At 47.7% G+C, this 20,483-nt stretch overlaps 1 protein-coding gene across 1 annotated transcript in view; it reads left to right on the forward strand.

Annotated features, from left to right (window-relative positions):
* The window catches only part of LOC131263090 (PE-PGRS family protein PE_PGRS4), a 130,709-nt gene extending 111,711 nt beyond the window's left edge, over positions 1-18,998 (forward strand). Inside the window, exons 5-6 of the mRNA XM_058265241.1 lie at positions 6,382-6,565; positions 17,034-18,998. Coding sequence (XP_058121224.1) covers positions 6,382-6,565; positions 17,034-18,998 — 2,149 coding nt within the window. The remainder of the gene's footprint in view (positions 1-6,381; positions 6,566-17,033) is intronic.
* The last annotated feature ends 1,485 nt before the right edge of the window (positions 18,999-20,483 follow it).

The following is a 20,483-nucleotide window of genomic DNA, read 5'->3' on the forward strand; positions in this document are numbered from 1 at the left end:
AAACATCAAACCGGAGGGCAAGTCACCGCCACCATCCACCATCATTTCACTTTCCTTCCCCCCTTCCCGCTCGCGAACCGGCGAAGGAAAGGAGCTCCAACGTCCGGGCTTTCCTACCTAACTGTAACCGAACCCGGGGAGAAATTGACTTTAGTTTAACTTTACGGCTGGATGACACTTTTTGTCGGACGTAATCTCGTACACTTCCTTCTCATCCTTTACAGCATCCTTGCAACGGCACGACGTTCTGCCAGCAGGGGTCATGCGTTCTTGCTACGGATGCCGTATACCGCTGGCCGGACGTTGCTTTCATCGCTCACCTTTTGGACGACGAGTCGCAAAATAAAAGCCACACCCGATAGCCCGCCCTCGGCCTCGGTGCATCTGGTGTGGGTGGCACCGGGTCGTCGGGATGTATCTAAGTTTTTAAGTTTCTTTGCCAAAGATTCGGTGCATCCTTCCGTCCGCTTCTTTGGCTCTTGAAGAGAAGGAAAACTCTGCTATCCCTGGGTTCAAGTGGAACGTTTCCTCAACCTTTTACTCTCAGGTGGAAGAAGAAATAGAGTGTGTGTGTGTGTGTGTGGGAGAGAGAGAGAGCAAGAGAAGGATAGAGCAGCAGAAAAAACTTAGAAGCCAAGAAATGGAAGGTGGTAAAATTGGGAAAGTTTGTTCCGAGTTTAATAAAAGTCAAGACCCGGGTCATCACACATAAACCCAACGTGATACCATCAGCTTTTCCGGTATGTATGTGTGTGTGTGTGTAAGGAAGCTTTCCGCCAGATTGTGCCAAATGCCGAGACAAGGAAAACTTTCCTCAGCCACAACACACCAGCACCGCCAGCCCCCGAAGCATTCTCTCAAGCTTCGCCCAAGGTGAAACTGTCATCTTGGGTTTCCGCTTCCGGGGCATAAAAAAAACGGGCAAGAAAGGATCCGCCACCACCACCTACCACCGGTTTTCGCACCGGCTCCGGGAACCTGTCGCTTGGTAGATAAATTAACTTTATTAAATTTCTCCAAGCCAAGGCAAGGAGGAGGACTAAGCGCAGCCGGCGTGAGACGTTTCTTCCAGACCCGCTGTGATAAGCTGTCAAAAGGGTAAGGCACTGGGTGGCGGGTCGGAGATTCTCCGGTCGGTCGGGGTTGTTGGGAGGGCGCTCGAGCGAGGAGGAGAAAATTGCACCATAAATCCTTCACGGATCCATCCGACGACTTGATGCGTTGCCAACGGTGGGCACCTTGAATCGGGACAGGAAAAAGAACCGGATCACGATCACCAAAAACTGGACAGCCTGCTACACAATCGCTGAACTTCCTAAGCATCACCGAAAAAATGAATCAAAATGAAAAACGGCCTCCGGATAATTGCAATTTCGCTACAATGCTGCATTAGTCTTCGTGAACAAAAACTCATCAGGTTTGAGCTTCCGTTCACAGGGTGGCCACTCAACCGGGAAAACCGGGAAAACCGGGAATCAGCCTTGAATTTAATTTTACCGGGAAAAAACCGGGAAAACCGGGAATTTAGCCGAAAAAACCGGGAATATTTTTCATATAATGTTTGTTTGAGATTTACATATTTTATTCTCGTAGCGTAATTATATTTTCATGTAAAATTGTCACTACATTTCAATTGTTAAGGGCCACGTTTGTTGTCGACTGTTTGAAGGTTCAATGTATCCGTATTGCGTTTTCGTTTCTTCCAGTGGTGCCGGCGTAGAGACAAAGTGAGAAAGCATGATGATTTTGTCGCCAGGGAAGCAATGTGTACGAAAGACAAACGCATCGAGGGTTAACATTGGTAACATGGTAACGGGGATTTCCAGTTGAAATTGTACAAGCATTGATCATCTGTTTAAATCAACCAAATGTCTTTGTATATGCTTCAGATAGTAGCCAAAATAGTTACTTTAAATCTAGTAAATCTACTAGCTGAAAAGCCAATCACCTCCTATGATATTGTACGAAAATATTCACAGCGTTCAAATCCGTGCTTTGAAATTTCAATTGAAAACTCCTGTCCTTCTACCAACATTTCCTGCTGAGATCCTTTATCCTGTTGAGTTTATAAGGTTGCTTGTTTCGGGACTATCGCGCGCGGTGCAATCTCTTGCTGCACTTGCTATGAATGTGTCACTATGGATGTAACTTTCGGATATGATCTGATCGATTTCTATGATTGCAAAAAAATTGCCGCTTTGGATAGAATTTCGGTCGCGGTGTGGTCATTACTATTCGTACGGAAATAATTATGTATGTTTCATTCTATTTGTCAGCAATGGTTTGATATGGATAAAGTATTTTTTACCTTTAACTGGTACCACTCTCTGTTTGGTGTATTGGTTGTTTTGGTATGGGATCTTATTGCATTCCGGCATTCGCTAGACGAGTGTACTGGTCAGTTTTTAATCTTGGTGAAATGTAGGTCATTTGAGTTGTTGGTGTGTTTGCTTGAAATTTTGATAACATGAATCATTTGTATTGACGTGTTTATGAAAGTATATTTCGATAGAAATATTAGAAGATGTACAACAGGTATGCTACATCTCTTCTTTTGTTGAATATGTTATGATTGAGAAAATTCTATGAGCGAAGAAAAAACATGGTTCATTTCTATTTTTAAGCCGTATTAAAAATTAATTTGTTTTTTATGTCAAAAATGAAGTTGTTCTACAACATCTTTATATACATTTTCTTCTTCTATATTCGCTCAAGAAATGTGTGTTGCTGCAATATAAGTTCAGTTTACGATTCTGTATAATCCCAACCCGTATGGGTTGTCCTTGTTTTCCTTCAGTTTTTCAAGAGTTTTTGTTTTTGAAAATTTTGAAGTAATTTCCTTAAAGTATTCTTTGACACATAACTTACATGCAGTTTTAAACTACCTTAGAAACCATAGAGACATATAACAGATAAGTTTATCTACTATGAGCAATCGAAATGTAGTAAACCTGTATAAACTGGAAAAAACCGGGAATAGCTGGGAAAAAACCGGGAAAAACCGGGGAAGAACCGGGAATTTGAAATCATAATCTGAGTGGACACCCTGCGTTCACCAAATGATCAAACTGCTGCCACCTTTCATCCGATGGATGGAAATATGAGCTCAGCGAGTGCCTTTAATCGATGACCATCCCCCATGACATTTGCCCGGATTTGGTCGATCCATCCTTCAAATCCGTCATCGATCTCCAGAGCCAACGGGCGGTCAGTTGGCCCACCGTTTAGAGGATGGCCGGTCCGGTGAATGTGATGAGATAAATCAAATACACCCACAGACACTCACTCCCGAGCATCAAATAACCCATGTTCGGGAGCTTTTTTTCACTTCTTTCTTGCCGGATGATGAACTGAACAGAAACAATCGGGCGTGTACCATAGGGCATTAGGACTTTTGAAGGCTCCCGAAGTGGCAATAAAAGTTCAACTCGATCTCGAACTCGTTCGGAGAAAGCTAAGAAGATGTGAGAGAAAACAAGAGTGTACTTGAGTCGGTGAGAAATGTCTGGTGAAGCAAGTGAAACAACAAAGTGTAATGTTAATCAATATTTGTGACATTCGGGTGGGGGAAGGGGTGGACTTGATCTCTACCAAGGGCACAAGAACACGTTCGCCCGATGTTGTTGGTTATTTTTTCCCTGGGATCAACTACAACTTCCCCGTGCCTCCTCCTCCCTACAGTGCCTGGATGATGAAGTGAAAATCCCAAAACGAGAATTTCCTTCACGAGGCCTTTTCGGGGCCATCGTCGTCTGCAGGATTGCAGATGCTGACTTTATTTCCCCCCCACCCCCACCCCTGTTCGACCACGGCCCTTCGTCCATCCATCAAAACGGTAGCTCACCCCATGGTACGCGATGCTATCTGTCCTCATATCTGTCCAAGTCGACGAGCGCGCCGCGCGTACGTCTGAATCGGCCGTGCATGACCTCATAACAGAAGTGATATGAATTTGATTTGATGTGCAGCTCTTTTTTTTTTTACGCCACCAGGACTCGCGGCGGTGACATAGTGTGCACCGTGTGTGTGAGTGAGTGTCCTCCTTCGATAAGCTCTGCGACGTTGTCAAGCACATACCGCCAAGGATACGGGCCGACTCCTCGTCTGGTTTGTGGTGCGTTATTCTTATCGAGGCGGAGGAAAAAAACACACTGACACACACACACACACACTCAAAAGAGGTGGGCAACAAAAAAACGGATGCTCTATCATGCGGTAAATAAGATGAAGGCTGGTTCGTTAACTTGAACCTTTGCGTTCACGTTGAGCTTTCGACGGCGATATCGAACGACAGTGGTGCGAACAACATTCCTGTAAGTGTGTGTGTGTGATGATGTTGCGTCAAAATCTGCCAGAACCGTACGTCAGCATCAACCCCCTCCCCGTGGGGGTGTTCTTGTTCATCCTTCAAATCAATCGATGTTGCCATCCGAGAGTCATCGACGGATTGCCAGTTGGGAGCAATGTCGAATCTGATCGAACAATGTAAGGCAACCCCGTCTAGCCGAACATCGGAGCTGCTATCGGAGAAGGGGGGATTTTCCCTCTATTTTCTCCACTTGAAACACCCGTTTATTACAGTGTGATGCGATATGCTCTCGGGCGCGTGCCTTTGGGAAAACATTCGCACACCCACACAGTGAGGTTTAAGGTGCATTATTAAGCGAAAGGCTATTACAACCGCCACCCGCCCCGGGGGCCACACAGACTTCTTTCCAACACCATCGTGGGAGGTGTTGGTCTCGAAGTAATGTGCAACTATTCACACGCCCTTCGCGTCGCCCCCTTCTCCTTCGCCGTGTTTGCGTTCCAGGAGTTAATTTTCCTATGATAATTAGCGCGTTAATTAGCAATGCAGCCATCGATGCAGGGTACGGAGATTGCTACCAACAACACACACACACACCTCTGTGGTTGAGCGGGTAATGGTGGTCTTTTTCCATTCGATTATCTCACACTCGGTGGAGACCGTGTCCTGTGGGAGGGCGAGGGAAATGGTTGGAATTTCGGTTCGGTAGGAATTAATTTACAGCTCTAATTACGGCATCACGGTGTGCGTTTCGGGTTGTGGAAAAAAAACCCACCAGCGCCAGCCGGGAGATCGAACCCGACATGCACACGGGAGTAGTTAAAGTGTTAGTGTGTGGCGGAATGGAACGACCTCACCAATGGCGAAGTTTCCGAACCGATTGCAACCGCGAGAGGGTCCTTGAGACATAATTCCCGGGTGCCAAAGATTTCCTTGGGTAGAAGAGAGGGGCCTGGAATCCATCCGAAGCGGCGGCCACTTGACGAGTTTACCAACGGGAAAGGAAGAAAAACGTTGAAGGATACCTCACAGTTCCTCGGGATTGAAAGAGTGATTTTTTTTTCTTCAGCCTGTGGAGTGCCATCATGCACATTAATTACCTACAGTATGTCCCATAAAAGCAGTGCGGAAATCGATACCTAAGATTCAAATAATTTTTTTCATAGAAAATTATTTGAAAAAATTTTAATTTTAGTTAGGAAATCGTTTTTCCAAACTTTTATGATCACATTACTGAATAGGCCTACCATTTTTCTCGATCACCTTCTCCAAACGGGTTCGGATTCGAAAACATACCTTATCAATGTATAAGTCTGTTTTCGAGATTCACGCCTTGGCAATTGAAGCTGTCAGACCGTGGTCCTTCAAAACGTTCGTAGTAACCTCGGTATTACATTTTAATTCAGCTTGATAAACGCAAAATTTATAACTTTGGCCGCATGTTTGGTTGGAAACTTGATTTTCAGGATCTCTGGAACGTCCTCGATCTTTTATTTTAATGTTTAAACCAAACGTTTCGAGAACTCCAGTCGTAGTTGTTTAATTCGGTCTGTTACAAGATGACTGTTTACTCTGACTCTGGATGAACATTTCAAATCATGTTTGGACACTTCCTTGCTTTCGGGGACGTGGTCCATCCAAGGACTGATCGTTGCATCCCGCAATCGGTATAACTTGATTAATGTGTTTTTGGACGAGCCCTGAATTAGTCACAATCTCCTTTGCGAAGATTTTTCTCAACTTTATTACTTGAGAACCATTGTTTGGATGACATCGTCTCAGAGTTTACTACCAAATGATTGCACCACGGTAAACATAACGTTTGAAGCTACCCAAAAATAAGCATTGAAAACTTTCGCATTTTTTTATGGAACATACTGTACAGGTCGCCCGTCGTAGCGGAGTTTTCGTGGCACGGGAGGAATCCGGTCGAAGAACGCATACAATCATTTAAAAAAAACACCTTCCAGAAAAAGAGCGAGAATCTGTCCTTTTTTCCGAATCTCCAGACAACTTAGTGTGAGTTCGCAGTAAATTAATCGACACCGTTCGCTTCCCTTCTCCTTCCACAGACACAAGCGAAAAGTTCAAAACTTCCTGCCATGCAAGACGCCCACCCGGGGCCCGCCGCATCTGGACGCGACAGGTGTGTCGGCGGCCCACTCCGTGACGTACGAGGACCCGGACGTCCATCTGGGCCACCATCCGCTGGTCATGCGGCACCACCATCATCACCATCATCATCACAACATGGAGGTAGGTGAAGACATTTCCGTTCGAAAAACAATCACCAATCGATAACGGAAAAGTCCTGCAATCACAAGCTTGCGCCATCTTTGCCAACCACAAAGCAGGTTGCTCGAGGGGAAGGAGGCACCGTTTGTCTAACGTCGGGGCACGATAACAAAATTCCCCAACCCCCTTCATTTAGCTCCTCACGGCGTCCTGTGTTGGTACGTTGTCAAAATTAATTTGTTCTGTCAGATTATATTAAATCATTTTAAATTGGATAATTTCAAGTGACATATTTTTTGGCCACGGCTTATGAAGTCTACCCCCCGCCACAACCCTCCAAGCGGCCCGCGTCCGCTCTTCCCCTCCCTCGGTGGCACTTTTAAAATTCAGTTCACACACAACGGCTTTTGAATAATTCCGTCTGAGCTTGTCTGGGCGGAACGGCCAACCACAAAACGACGACAATGCCTTTCTCTCTGCTTGCTCTGTCGATGTGACACTGTGAGTAGTGTCGAGCGGGGAAAGGAACACAGGGACACGCCGTGTTGTTGTTACAGTAATCAATTTTTAATTTCCACCTTTTACAACCGGTCGCTTTCGTATCGTATTGGCGCATTTTATGATTCCGCTTTGCGACATGCTGCGGCACTCGTTTGCGTTCGAGGATCGCTCTGCAAGAAGAACAACTGGCCGCGGGTCCTTTTTGCTCGTCGACTGTCCAAACGTGTCAGTATTCCGTCCATCAGCGGTCGATTCAATTCGGTCGTAAAAATTCACTCCATTTTAATGAGTCGGAAAATTGATACCATCCGTCAATGTGGTGGATGTAGTTCTTTTTTTTATTCAACCTTGCGAGCCGCATGCCGACTGCATGTGAAATCAAATCTTATGGCAATTATTATTCATAACAGAATTTATACAATTGCCTACAAAAGGACTATAGGATGTGTGTTTCCAAGAACGCTTTTGAAAAGTTCCACAACAATCGAAATCGTTATTCTATCGGCAAACAAGCGCCAAATGGGTGCGTCCCTTCGTTTGAACCGTTTCTATTAATCAGCATTTTGTGTTCCTCTTCGTTTTCAATTATATTTGGCAACAAACCAGTTTATAATTTTCATTTGATAAAAATTCAATTTAAATTCAACTTCAAGCTCTTATCTGTGAACAAATATTTGATGATCATTTTTTCCTCCATTTTGGAAGTTGATAAAATGTTGGTAGGCTTTCATTTAGGTCGGTGTTTTTTTCTTGTGAGATCGGAATAAAACGCGTCCACAGCCATCCAACGAACGATTAATTCTTCCCTTAATCAGCGCAGCGAATACCGCTTGCTATCCGATCCTTCCCGCCCCCCCGGGTCCGGGTTGAAAGGAACTTCACGGTCACGACGGATGGACGGGAACAATGCACCGGAACGAACCTATCCACCTTTTATGCGCTCGATCTTCTGACGAGACTAAACTGTCATAATATTACGACAAACCTTGTCAAAGCATTTCAAAGACGACAATAGTTCTTACCCGCCTGCGGCCTTCCACACGCCAAGAAGATTTCGCATGACAACCTCTAAACTACAAACAAAATCTTCACTTCTTGGTCTTCTTGCAAGCAACCCGTTGTTGTGCGGTGAATTGACATACACCACAAGCATCAGAGCATTCCCCCGGGGGGAGTGGCATTGAAGCAGAGGAGGGATGGGAGGAGGGGTGCTCTCCTGAGCGGGCAAAAAGGATCAATGACAACGGGCAGCAGCCAGAGCCTACAAGAGATACGTGAACTCCAACTCCAGAACACCGTCTTGAAGACGAAAGCCTCAAAGCCTCGAAGTGTCTCGTCCGGGAGTTGTGTGTTGTACGCACGTGAGAACGAACCTTCTTCTGCCCCTACACCACCAGAAGAGTGGAACAGATTTTGAGTCAAACTCTGGAAGAGCTGGAAGCGAACTCCCGGATAAAAGGCCCGAAAAGCGAAGAGGCGAAGAGAAAACCTGATCCTTCCATCCTGCCGCGCACGTCTTCTTCTGACCGAGCGCGCGGGGTCTCTGGCGAAGGAATTATAATAAAACATTCCTATCCGCTCCTTCGCGTCGACAGTTTTTGTCCTTCCTTCGTTCCACTGCAGCGACGCAGCAACGTGTTTGTTTGTTTGCTTGTTTGTTGCTCAATCATGATGTTACACAACCATAATAATAATCGCGGAAGTGAAATGATGCGTCCTCGATGCGACGTGGTGTGACGATGTGGTGTCCCGAAAGGTGAAACCCTAGCCGTTCTCCATACCAGAGAGCCCTCCTCGCGCTTGGAGAGGAGGTACATGCGCGTGTGTATCGCATTTCGTGCCGTCTTCGTCCACAGAACTCGCTTCCATTCCATTGGCAGCGAGAAATGGGAAGATTTGTATTCCCCCGTAAACCGCAAACCGTTGAAAGCATACCCTGCGGGAACCTCCGCTGGGGGTGTTCGGGACCGCGATCTCCAAAAAACAAAAAAAAGGCAAAAAGAACTATCGCCTATCTTTCGGGCTCTAGTGTGGAATTATTTCTCCATCGGTGGAAAGTCCTGCGACGCGAGGGACTGAGTGAGATATCCACCGAGCAACGGCAAAGCGGCAACCACGGCGGGGTGCTTCTGGGCGCGCACAGGATGACGCGTCGGACCGTTGTTGTTTCCCAATAATTTAGCCTGGACCGAAAGGCCGCCACACGTTGGGTGCGCGTGTGTGAGAGTCTGGGCCTATTCTGGGGGTTAATTTATTTGTTTCCATTTACATTTCATTAGATTTTCTCCGCAACCCAGAAGGAAGGTTCCATTCAATTGGAGAGAGAGAGGACGTGTACTCGCGTTTTCGCTGGTATATCCACGGATCCACAAGAAAATCAAGGCTCTTGTGTCAAAACCAATTCGAAAGACCCGCAAGCCTTGCGCTAGAAAGGCCTTCTCAAACCCCTTTTCGTTGCCGCGGGAAGATCGCCGTTTCTCTAACCTCGTGGATGATGATTTACGAACGACGTGAGATTCTGGCGTACCATTTTCGGGCCTTTGGAAATAAATCTCATTTCCCACCTCGTCGTCCCGCAACATTTTTTTTCGGTTCCTTTTCTCCCTCCTCCTCCTTGCGCCCGAACACATGTCCTACGAGGCTTGCGGCGATTTTGTCTTCGAAATTTGACATGAAAAGGAAAGGAAGGAAAACCGTCGTCAGTGTTGCGCCTTCCACCTCACTCGCTCCGACCGAGGGTTTAAAGTTTCGAGTGTTTCCATCATTTCTGGGCTCGTGTTTTATTTTTCTTCTGCGGTCAAGCCTACCAGAACCCACCACCGCCACCTCCCAAGGAACCGTCTCTCGTCGCGTTAGGGGTGAGTGCGAAACGAATTATGATTGGCGTGTGATGATCAAATTTCGTGTCTGTGTAATAATGCTGTCAAACATGTTTATTCCACCCGCCATCCACCACCTTATCACCTTCCCTTAAGCAGTCGGGCGCGTTGTGGTCATCGTCATGCTGCGCGAGGCCCGGAGTTCGGTTCCCGCCAAGCGGTGTGCGAAGCCAAACCTCCTCTACCCTTTCCAGCAAAGCGCTTTGAGTGCTCCGATCTCCTCCGCGATTCGTAAAGGTTTCCTTATGCACTCCTCCAGCTGTGTGTTGTTGCTGTTATGGTGTTCCTTTTTTGCCCAATCGTGTCGCTGCTAATTAACAATCGGTACACCGGTCCCCTCCTGCGGCCACGAACAGGATGGAAGTTTTATCGCGGCTAAAGATGGCTCCAAAGGCAGCGGCCTGATCGGACGCCTCGAAGCCGTGCCCGTGAAACGCTTATCACTCTAAATTATGCGATAAACGCTAGGCGAACGGTATGCTAGGCAGTTTTAGAAAAATTCACCTAAATCACCAAACGAAACCACAAACACACACAGCTGGACCGGCCGGACGGTTTATAGACCGGCGGGAAATATGCTAAAACCCGAACCGGAGAGGCAACAGCCGCGCAACATGGAATAATTTGGATAAACATGTTTGTGATAATTTATACGCATTTTTTACGCTCATTTGCCTGATATCCAATTATTTTCGCTCCGATGTTTCATAGTGAATTCATTTAATCGTTTTGCTTATCATATTGGATTAATTTAATTTTGTTTACGATCATCTTATCCCGAATATAGTGGTTGTTTTGTATTTAAAAAAATTGCATTTATTATTTGTAGTTTTTTATTTTTATATTTATATCTTCGATACAAAATTTTAACGTTGTATCAAATTATAAATCACAGACATGTTAAATCTATTTTTGATAATTCTTTTAATCTTCCAAAAGAATCTTCTCATTATTAAATGGTTTCAAAATAATTCTTCTAAATATATTCTATGGATGTAAACAATCAACGATGGTGACTGAATTTGGACTATTTCTCTCTGATAAGCTTCTTAATTTTATGGAAAATTTTCAATGCAATGGTGTTGGTTTCGATAATGTAAAATTGTGTGTTTATTTAATTAAAATTGTTACTAATAATGCGTACATTGATTTTTACGTCCATTTGTTTTGACCGACTGGTCTGAAATAATTTCAATTAAATTCCGTTGCACTATAGTGGAGTAAAAAAATGCACGCAAGTAAAAAAATTAAATTAAGGAAAACGAAGGAGAAAAAAACGGCTTTGGTGTGAAACCTTTCAACATCTTCACACATCAGGTTGCACTTTCATCCGCCACCAGTTGCCTGCTGGAGGTTTCACACGGCTCAGCATCGGCCGGCCGGCGACCGCATTCCTCCCACCAACAATGGGTCTGGGTATCTTGTTTTCTTGTTGAAACAAAAACAAAACCGAAAACCCCCCGGAGAAGATTCCCCGCTTATCACCGGCGGCCGCGCCCCCCTCCTTGTGGCTTTTTGTTATGCTAAAACTCCCGAAACCAATAATATTTAGTTTCATCCCAAACTTCCACCTCAGCCCGAGAGCTGGCCGTCAGTCTGTTGCTCAGGCTCTCCAACCTCTCTCCTCCTCCCCCCCCCCCCCCCCCCCCCACCTTCTCTCTATAGAGATCCTCGGAATGGGAGGGGATTAGAGGGGTTAACTCCTGCGGTCAGTTGAGTCAAACGGAATGGAACGGAGCACATAGCAGCAGTTGGGCAGTGAGAAAACGTTGATCGACGTGCGCGCGTTCGAGCGCGTTAGACCGTAAAGCCGGCCGACAGGAATCTATTTCTTGCGACACGGATGGGGTGGAAGTAGTCGATGGGAGGGAAAATGGGGGAAAAATTCCTACCTTCCATGCCACTTCTCTATGTAATTTTTTATTCCGCGTCGTCGATGTCAACTCCTCTCCCTGAAGGATTCGAACACTATCCTATCCTATCGCGCACGGCATTAGGCTGCAGCCTAAACCAGAAACACACGAGACACACACACACAGACACGTTGATCGAACGCAAGACAAAACACCTTCTTATGACGGACGACGTCTTAAACGCGGACGGACGAGACGAAGAGATCTACGAGCGATCGTGTCGATCTCCCGGTTTTGCTCCCGCGATCTGGGTGGTCGTCGGCCCTTATCCCTCGCGGGACCACACACGCGCACCAGCACACCAACGGCGGACCCGGGCTCGACGGCAGATGGTCAACCCGTTCTGCTCGCGCCCGGCAGCGCCCGTTCATCATCTTCGCGAGGTGGTACTTCACCTACACCTTCGGAGACGCACGCGCATGATGTTCCACGATCGTCGTCGAGGGGGCGCGAGTCGAGTGGCCATTTCTTGCGCACCCTGCCCCCCTCCCTCACATCGCCAGGGCCCCTTTTGCGACTCGTAAAGGGGTGGTGTGTTTTTGATAAAACGAAAGGTAAACACTGGCGCGCAACACAAATCAAAATGTACAGCTTCTCTTCTCGCATCGCGCGCGTTGTTTCCAAACCGCGCTGTGTTCTCTCAAACACTCTACGTATCGCATATATTTAGACAGTAATGCTGATACGCTGTTTGTTGTTCAAACAATGCGCTGTTATACTCGAGTGATGTTAGATCGTGGATGATCATGTTTCTTGTTTCACAATCATGTGTCTCCGCTCGCTTCCCAAAACCGCTCCCATCCGTTTATGGCACTTCGAGTGTGCTGATGATGGGTGATGGAAGCCCTCATCATCTGGGCGGGGATTACCACCGGTGGCAGTGGTATGAAAAGAAACGTAACCCCTTGAGAGTGTGCTTATCATAATGGTTCTCGAATTCAAATTCCCCAAATTTATTGTACAAACTTTCCCAGCCTTCGCTAGCTCCCCGAGCATGGTGTGGGGGGAAGGCAGGTGTGTGAGTGGTGGTCCGTTGTCCTCCGGGGTCGTGGTTCGTCATCCTCCCGCGGACGTCCACACGTCCACAAATGGTGAAGAAAAATCAGCAGCTCCGTTTCTACATTTATGGCATAATGATATCCACACGAACACGAACAATCAACTGTTCCATTCAGCTCGAAGCCTCAACCGCGCCCCGCCGTACGTGACCAGGGCCACTGCCCCTCAAGTACCCCAATGGTATATTTTCAACACTTCATCCGTCTCCCGTCACCACCCTGTTCACGCTCAAAACCACCCGATCGCAATGGGGTTTTGCTTCTTGCGATCTTCGAGCCGGGAAAAGACACTTCGTTTGCACACTTTCTGCTCGGTAGCTTTCTTTCCGGGGCCTTCTCTCATCTAAATATGTACATATATTTTCGGAAAAACGCTACAATATACATGCTCGTCTCTTCAGCGCGAGGCAAGTGGGTCCGATTCGCACCGGTGCCACCGGCGGAACCACCTTTTTGGGGGAAATTGTCAAGATGGCACGACGCGATGCTGTTTACGGATTCCGCACGTTCGCTTTGCTGCAAAATTTGAATGCAAAATCGGTTTCAGCAAAAGTGCACGGAAGATTGTGCACCATTGGAAATTCATAAAAATATCTTATCCGACTGCACAACACCACCACCACCAGCAGCCCATCCCGTTGTGTCGCAGGTGTGCATCCGACATTTTGTCCGCTGCAAGGCAGTATTATGCACTTTGTTGTACGTCCGGAAAGTGCATCGTGGATTTCCCCTTTCGCACACCATAATCTCCAGATATGCTGTTCTGATTTCGATGTTGGAAAAAAAAATGAAACTCAACATAATATTGTTATAAATATGATGTTGCTGTATTCGATGTGGAACTAGAAAAAGCAATTTCCAATCTCTTCCCTACCAATTGTGTTTTCTGGTGTGTGAACGTGTGTACGGTGTGGAATTTGTAGGTTATCTGTCTTGCTCGCCTTTATCGTTGCCAAGGATGGTAAAGGAAATCGCACATTTACTGCGTCTCGCAAGTGAAGGAAAGCCACCCCCAGTGGGTGGTGGCGATAAGTTTGCCATTGTCGGTGATGCTTTTCCGAGCTCGAACGGCGAGTTCGAATTTGCACCGCATCCGCCTTCTGCTAGCTCCTTACAAACTGTCGGAGTTTTACTCGAGTGAGGACGAGTTCCGGTCGTACGATAATGTGCACAATTGCAACCCCCTTACCGGGAGTGCAATACAATTCTGGGAGCTTCGTTCGCGTAGCATTCCAGGATTGCACGATGTCTCCCGCCAAGAAAAGCCCTCTGTGGAAGGATGATTCCCGATCCATCCATTCCCCCCTCAAAAGGACAATGACTGCACATACACACATACAACCGTCATGTACCAAGAGAGATTGTGTTCAACTGTCTGCCTTTTACTGTGGAAAATGCCATCCTCAGCCACCAGAGTGTGCAAGCTGAGCATTGACATTTGAATGTGTGCGAATGCAAGGATGAACAATTTGTGTGACTCCGTATATGAAGACGTGGGTGGAGGTGGTGGCGTGTTGTGCCAGGATGTCCGCAGCAGCAGAGCAAATTCAGTTACATCTTGCTACTTGCCTTCAGCCAACTTTCCACCTCACAAAAGGCGTGAAGAAAAGGCCAGAAAGTGGAGCCCGATGGATTTTTGAATTCTTGCTGATGGTGTGAAGGGGAGTGGGGAAGGTCGTGGTGATAGTATCAGCATGCAAACAACAACCCACCCACACACGCTTCGAATCCTGGGGGAGAAAAAAACACCCCACAAACCTTCACTAACACGCCAGCACAAAGCAAATAAAAAGATCGTACAGCAAACGGGCGTTGATATCCTTTGGCTTCCCAAAAACCGGAAGTGGAGCGATCGAAAATCCCGACCGGCGGTATTTGCACAACTCTTCTGCGGGTACATGGTTGGCTTTGTGCTCACACTTACATCGGCCACACATCGGTGCATTGTCCGTCGACTTGGAGCTGTTAACATAAAACTCACTCAAGTGGTTCGAATTTCACACTTTCGAATCGATTTTCTAACTTCCCGCCGGCGGACCAAAAGTTCGCCGGCAATCGGAACTGTGGCAAGAAATCGCGCCCCCGACGGGTAAAACTTCCTAATGCATTTACCCTCTTCTGCTCCCTCTCCCCCGTGTGCCTCTGCCCGGCGTATTGTGCGAAATGGGATTTAGAACAGGGATGCTCGGGAATCGCGCAAGAAATGGGAAGCACTCCAGTGCCGCCCATCATCCGTCGGTGTCGTCGTCGTCGGAGGTGCCCTAATGGGGTTTCGATAATGGCATTTCACTTGTTTCATCGAAAAGTTTGCACCATTAAACAAACACAGCGACGCTTCTTTTTTGGGTTTCATTTCGTCGTGAATCCAGCCACAAGAAATCCGTTTTCGCCTGAACGCCTTTGAACCCGAAGCTCGGAAAAATTGTTAGTTGAAAGGGGCTACAGTAAGGAAGGGTTTAAGGGTGACATTTCAATCTCTTTGGTCATTGGGAGGCACTTACATTGAAAATCATTTTCGGTTCACAATTGTCAGTCATTCATATGTTTGTGGCTTGATTTATAGGTGACTATTTTGGTTTGAAAGAAAATCAATTATTCTTTTCAACGGTTCTTAGTAAAAGTAACAGAATATAATTTATTTTTAGTAGCAAGAATGTCGGCACAAATGATGTGGAAAGAATTAAGTTACCAGCCCTACCGGTAAAAATGAGTATAATTTTTTTTCTTTAGTTTAACAACAATTGCTAAGCGGTGGCAAGAAAAAACTTTTTAATAAGATTATTGATGAAAGAATCGTAAGAATCAGTCATCGTCCATAATTGGAAACGCCTTCGATTCATTTTCTAGTTGTTTCTATTTGTCATCTGAGTTGCTCGAATAAGTTTCATAATAAGTGTATAATTATACTTACCGTAGTATAAATAGTAGAGAATATTTATTATTCATACATTTACATGCTTCGGTTACAATAACTAAAGTTAGATTGATACTGATTACCTCGCTATTGGAACCTTAAGACAATATTTCTGGAGTTACATGAACTTATTAAGGATACTTAATTTTGAGTGGCGGAAATGTAACCGTTGGGAAAAATTTCTAAAAACCCAGGGAATTAACGAGTAGCATATCTGTCATTTAAAATACATCCTACAATCACGTCTCTTAACTATTAGTGTCGTTGTTGTGTTCAGATCATGTGGAGATTACGAAGTCAGTATGTTGAGTGGTAAATTGGTTTCTATTACACTTTTCACTTATTTTAATGTATGTTTCATAGATCTGATTGCTTTTTATTCAAAGAAGGATGAAAGTTATTTTTCGTTACGTTTATCAACTTGTATTATGCACAAGCTGTTTGGTGTACCAAAGATTCGTTTTTCCTGAAATACATTGTTTTCATTTGACCGAATGCAGTCTCATTTGCTGAATTTCAATATATCTTTTTTGTAAATAACCTATACTCAGACTCGTGAACTGTACTTTAACGTCATACCACATTGAGGGCTATGTCTTTCACTTGATCTGGCGATGCGTTGGCCTGTAACAATAGGCAAAGATAATTTTGAAGTGCTGCATTTGTATGACGATTTGAAAATCCGTTCCACTAGAACAGCAAACCAGCACGGGAAAATAATGCGTCTGGCTCCCTAACCGTCGCATGGTGTCAAACAGGAGGCGTCAAGTGTGAAAATCTGACACTTTTGTGCTCATACACACACATTTGCTCGTTTAGTGTATTGTTTTTTTGTGCGATGAATTTTCGGAGCAAGGATTCAACGGTTCCTGTTATAAGTACCCAATATACAGCAACGGAGAGATGGAGGGTCCTCTTGACGGGTGCGAACCATTCACGGTCGCTGCTTCATTATTCTTTGTTAGGTTAAGTGGAGTGAAGGAACTCTCGCGATTTTATCACACACACACATCGTGCAACAACCCCTCTCCATGGTGTGAATGGTGTTGCTCTCCGAGTGTCATCTCGGTTTCCCCCTTTTTCTGGGTCTGGGAAAACGCGCTCTTGGAATAAGATGGTCCCCGCTAGAGTCGACGAGGCTGCTGGGGGAGGACGAGTGTGGAACCGATGGTGCCGATTTTAATCGTGTTCGTTTCTTTGTTCTTTTCGTCCCTTTCTTTGCAGCTGCACGCGAAGCAGATCCATTATCCTAGCGGCTACCCCATGCCACGGTCGCCGCCCCTGTTCATCTGTTCCTCGCCGGGCCCGGATCCGTACCGTTCGCACGACAACGTGTACGAGGAGCTGGAGCACGGCCACGTCGGCCGGGACACGGACTCGGAGCCGCCGATTCAGTCCGACGACGATTTCGCGGAGGACGAGCTGAGCCTACCGGGCGATCGGTCCTTCCACAAGTCGCCCTCGGACGGCACGACGGTGGCCACGATCTACCACGATCGCAGCAACGGTGGCAGCAGCAACAGTGCGGCCACGACGGCCTCCACCTCGACCGTACCGGCAGCGGACGGTCAGGGAGCAGGAGGAGCAGCAGGAGGTGTGGCGGTAGGTGGAAGTACCCTCCCCGGGAGCTATCTCGATCGCAATCGAACCGAACGGAACTCGCTCCTTTCGTCCTCATCGTCGTCCGGCAACGACAACAACCACCCGCTGCATCCCCGACACGGACCCGGTGGCGGAGGAAGTGGCAATGGTGGTGGAGGTGGAGGTGGCACCAGTGGAGGGCCGCCCCAGCCGGGCGCCAACGGCGGGAGTGGTGGGGCAGGCAATGGTAGCAACAATAACGGCAGCAATAGTAGTAGCGCGAGCAACAGTAATCGCAACTCCAACTCCAGCACCGATTGCGTCAGCAGTCACAGCGGGAATAACAATACCAATGGCAACGGCGGTCACAGTAGCGCCAACGCCGGAGCAACCGGAACCGGCGGTTCGCTCAGTTCCGGCCTGGGACTGTTTCGGGCAAGGAAACATCCGCACCCGGCAGCCGCCACGTTGGGTGGATCCGGTCGAAGGGGGGGTGGTCGGGGACGAGACGCACTGGTGGTGGACGGCGGTGGTGGCCTAGGGCCGGACGTCGGGTGTGATCCGGTCGTGCTGCCACCGATGTACGACGAGCGTGCCTTGATGACGTTACCCCCGCCGGCGTATAACCACGCCACCCACCACCATCACCATCCGCACCCGCATCATCACCCGCACCATCAGCATTTGAACGGCGTGAACAACAACAACCATGGTCCGCTCCGGGCCAACTACTACAGTACAATCGACGACGAGCTGCTCGATCCGGTCGAGCGACGGAATCGCATCAACGCACAGTTGTCCGCCTCCTCCGGTTTGATCCACCACGGTGGGCCAGCGGGTGGTGGTGGTGGTGTGTCGACCATCTTCCGCAACGGAGGACACCATCGAGCGGCGTGCTTGCCGCACAGCAACATCAACAACAATAACAACAACAATCATAGTCATCAACCGCCATCCATGGTCGGCGTCCGATCCCGAACGAATCCGCGGTCCTCCGACCGAAGGGGACGGAACGCGTCGCACCAAGCGAACAACGGTAATGGCAACGGTGTTGGCGGTGGTGGTGGTGGTGGCCACCTTGCGGTGATATCGACACCGGATCCGTCGCAGTACATCTACCACGAGCCCGTCTTCCACGAGGGACTCATCTACGATGGGTGCCTCTCGCACACCTACTCGGACCGTAGCGGCGGCAGTGGAAGCACGGGGACGGGTAGCACCGGTGGAGTGGCCGCGTACCCGTACATCCTGCCACAGTTCACCACGTTCCGCAATGGCACCGGCCCGGGCGGACCGCCCGCGGTCGGCGCTCAATCTCTGTACTCGCGCGATTCCAGCTTCGGGTCGGACTCGGGCTACAGTCAGCATACGCAAACCTCCAACCGGAGTGCGGCCGGCTGGAGCCAACGTCGACCGGCCAACAGCGGAGGGCCCGCCACGCCATCCGCGGCCACGGCGGGAACCACACTCCACCAGACGGACCGGATACCGCCATCACCGCCACCGACACACCCGAAGACGGTCACGGATCAACAGCAACAGCAGCAGCCGCCGCCACCTCCGCCACCCCAGCAACACACCACCACCCTGGCAACGGTGGACTCTTGAGGAAAAGCTCACGCTCTGATCGATGGCGGCGAGATGCAGCTGACGGCGTTCGAGCCCTTCATATCCAGTATTGTGTACGGGAAGATTCTACTCTAAAAAGCGGCAGCACCGACGTCGGCGGCGGCGGCGGCGGGAAGGCAAAATTAAGTCAAACTTGTCTACACTTTCCCCCCCCCCCCGCTTCACTTGCCAGGCCACCAAAACCCACGCTACCATCGGGGGTGTGCGATTTGAGTTTCTTTACAAATGGCGTAAAGCCACTCCACGGAAGGAAGCGTGTAGAACGCTCCTCGGTCGCTGCGGTATCCCGTTGCCGTGGGACATTAGATCATCGTAAGACAAGAAATTAAAAAAAAAACCAAGAATGTGATTTTAATTTTAGTATCAATCCATCAGCAAGAACTGTAGAATTTGTTTCTTTTGTAAGGACATTTGTAAATGACGAAAACGAGTGTACAGTTTACATGGGAAGGAAGAAGGGCGAAAGGAAATCTAATCGGGAGGAGGAGAAAGGTAGGAGATTGGAGAGGGCTGGCTGGAGGGGACCGGAGATGCACACTGATTGCTACAGCGCAAAAAGACTGTTAACTAAAGCGTAACTTTTAAGCACACAATCATACTCCCGTACGAGCGTTACCCGCCCCCCTTCTCCGAGAGACCCGCCATGGAATCGTCGCCAATGGGAGGGCCGGGGGTGGGAAGGGTTCTTAACTAATCTTAACTTAACTATATCCATCTCCAATTCGTCCCCCCCCCAACCCTCTGATCGCCTCCAACACGGGAACTAGTATGTAAAGCAGGAGTGTATGATACACATTTGTAGCGGAAGGAAGTACTTAAAAGCAGTCAGTTTATAGTTTGTGTACAGAACAACAAAAAAAGAAGTAACAGGAAACAATACTCTCTTGCACATTCACGCATTCAGAAAGACGATGAAATACTAGCGGTGAGAAATCGGAGCTTTTTTTTAACGAAACAGCAAAACCTAGAACTATGATAGCAAAATGAATTACGAAACAAACAAACGAGCACAGTCGAAGGTATCCTAATGGCAGACGCAGTTTCAACTCAGTTTTCTAACGATGCGCGTGACGTGATCTCGCCTTGAAATAGAGAGAGAGAGAGAGGGAGCGAGTCAAAGTCATGCTGTACATAACGATAAATATACTCCTCGAAGACGGAATTAGTCGGAACAATTTTACTCCAATTCTTTCTATTGGTTTCATCCCCCCCTGCAACAAATTCTCCTCTCGTGATTCGATCATCGATACGCGGCGGTCCGCCTTCGCGATGATCTACTCTTGTGGTTGTAATTCGGAAATAGTTTAGACACGATAGAAGTCATCCATCCAGCGGTCGATGCGTGCTGGTCCGTCCGTTCGTCAGGACATTCCCAGTGTTCTCGTTAGCTGGTCAACTGTTCTGTGTATGATTCGGTTCGAATCAAGGAGGCGGTGATACGATTCAACAAATTACATGGCGTAT

The sequence above is a fragment of the Anopheles coustani genome, chromosome 3 (genome assembly GCF_943734705.1).
Source record: "Anopheles coustani chromosome 3, idAnoCousDA_361_x.2, whole genome shotgun sequence".
Lineage (NCBI taxonomy): Eukaryota > Metazoa > Arthropoda > Insecta > Diptera > Culicidae > Anopheles > Anopheles coustani.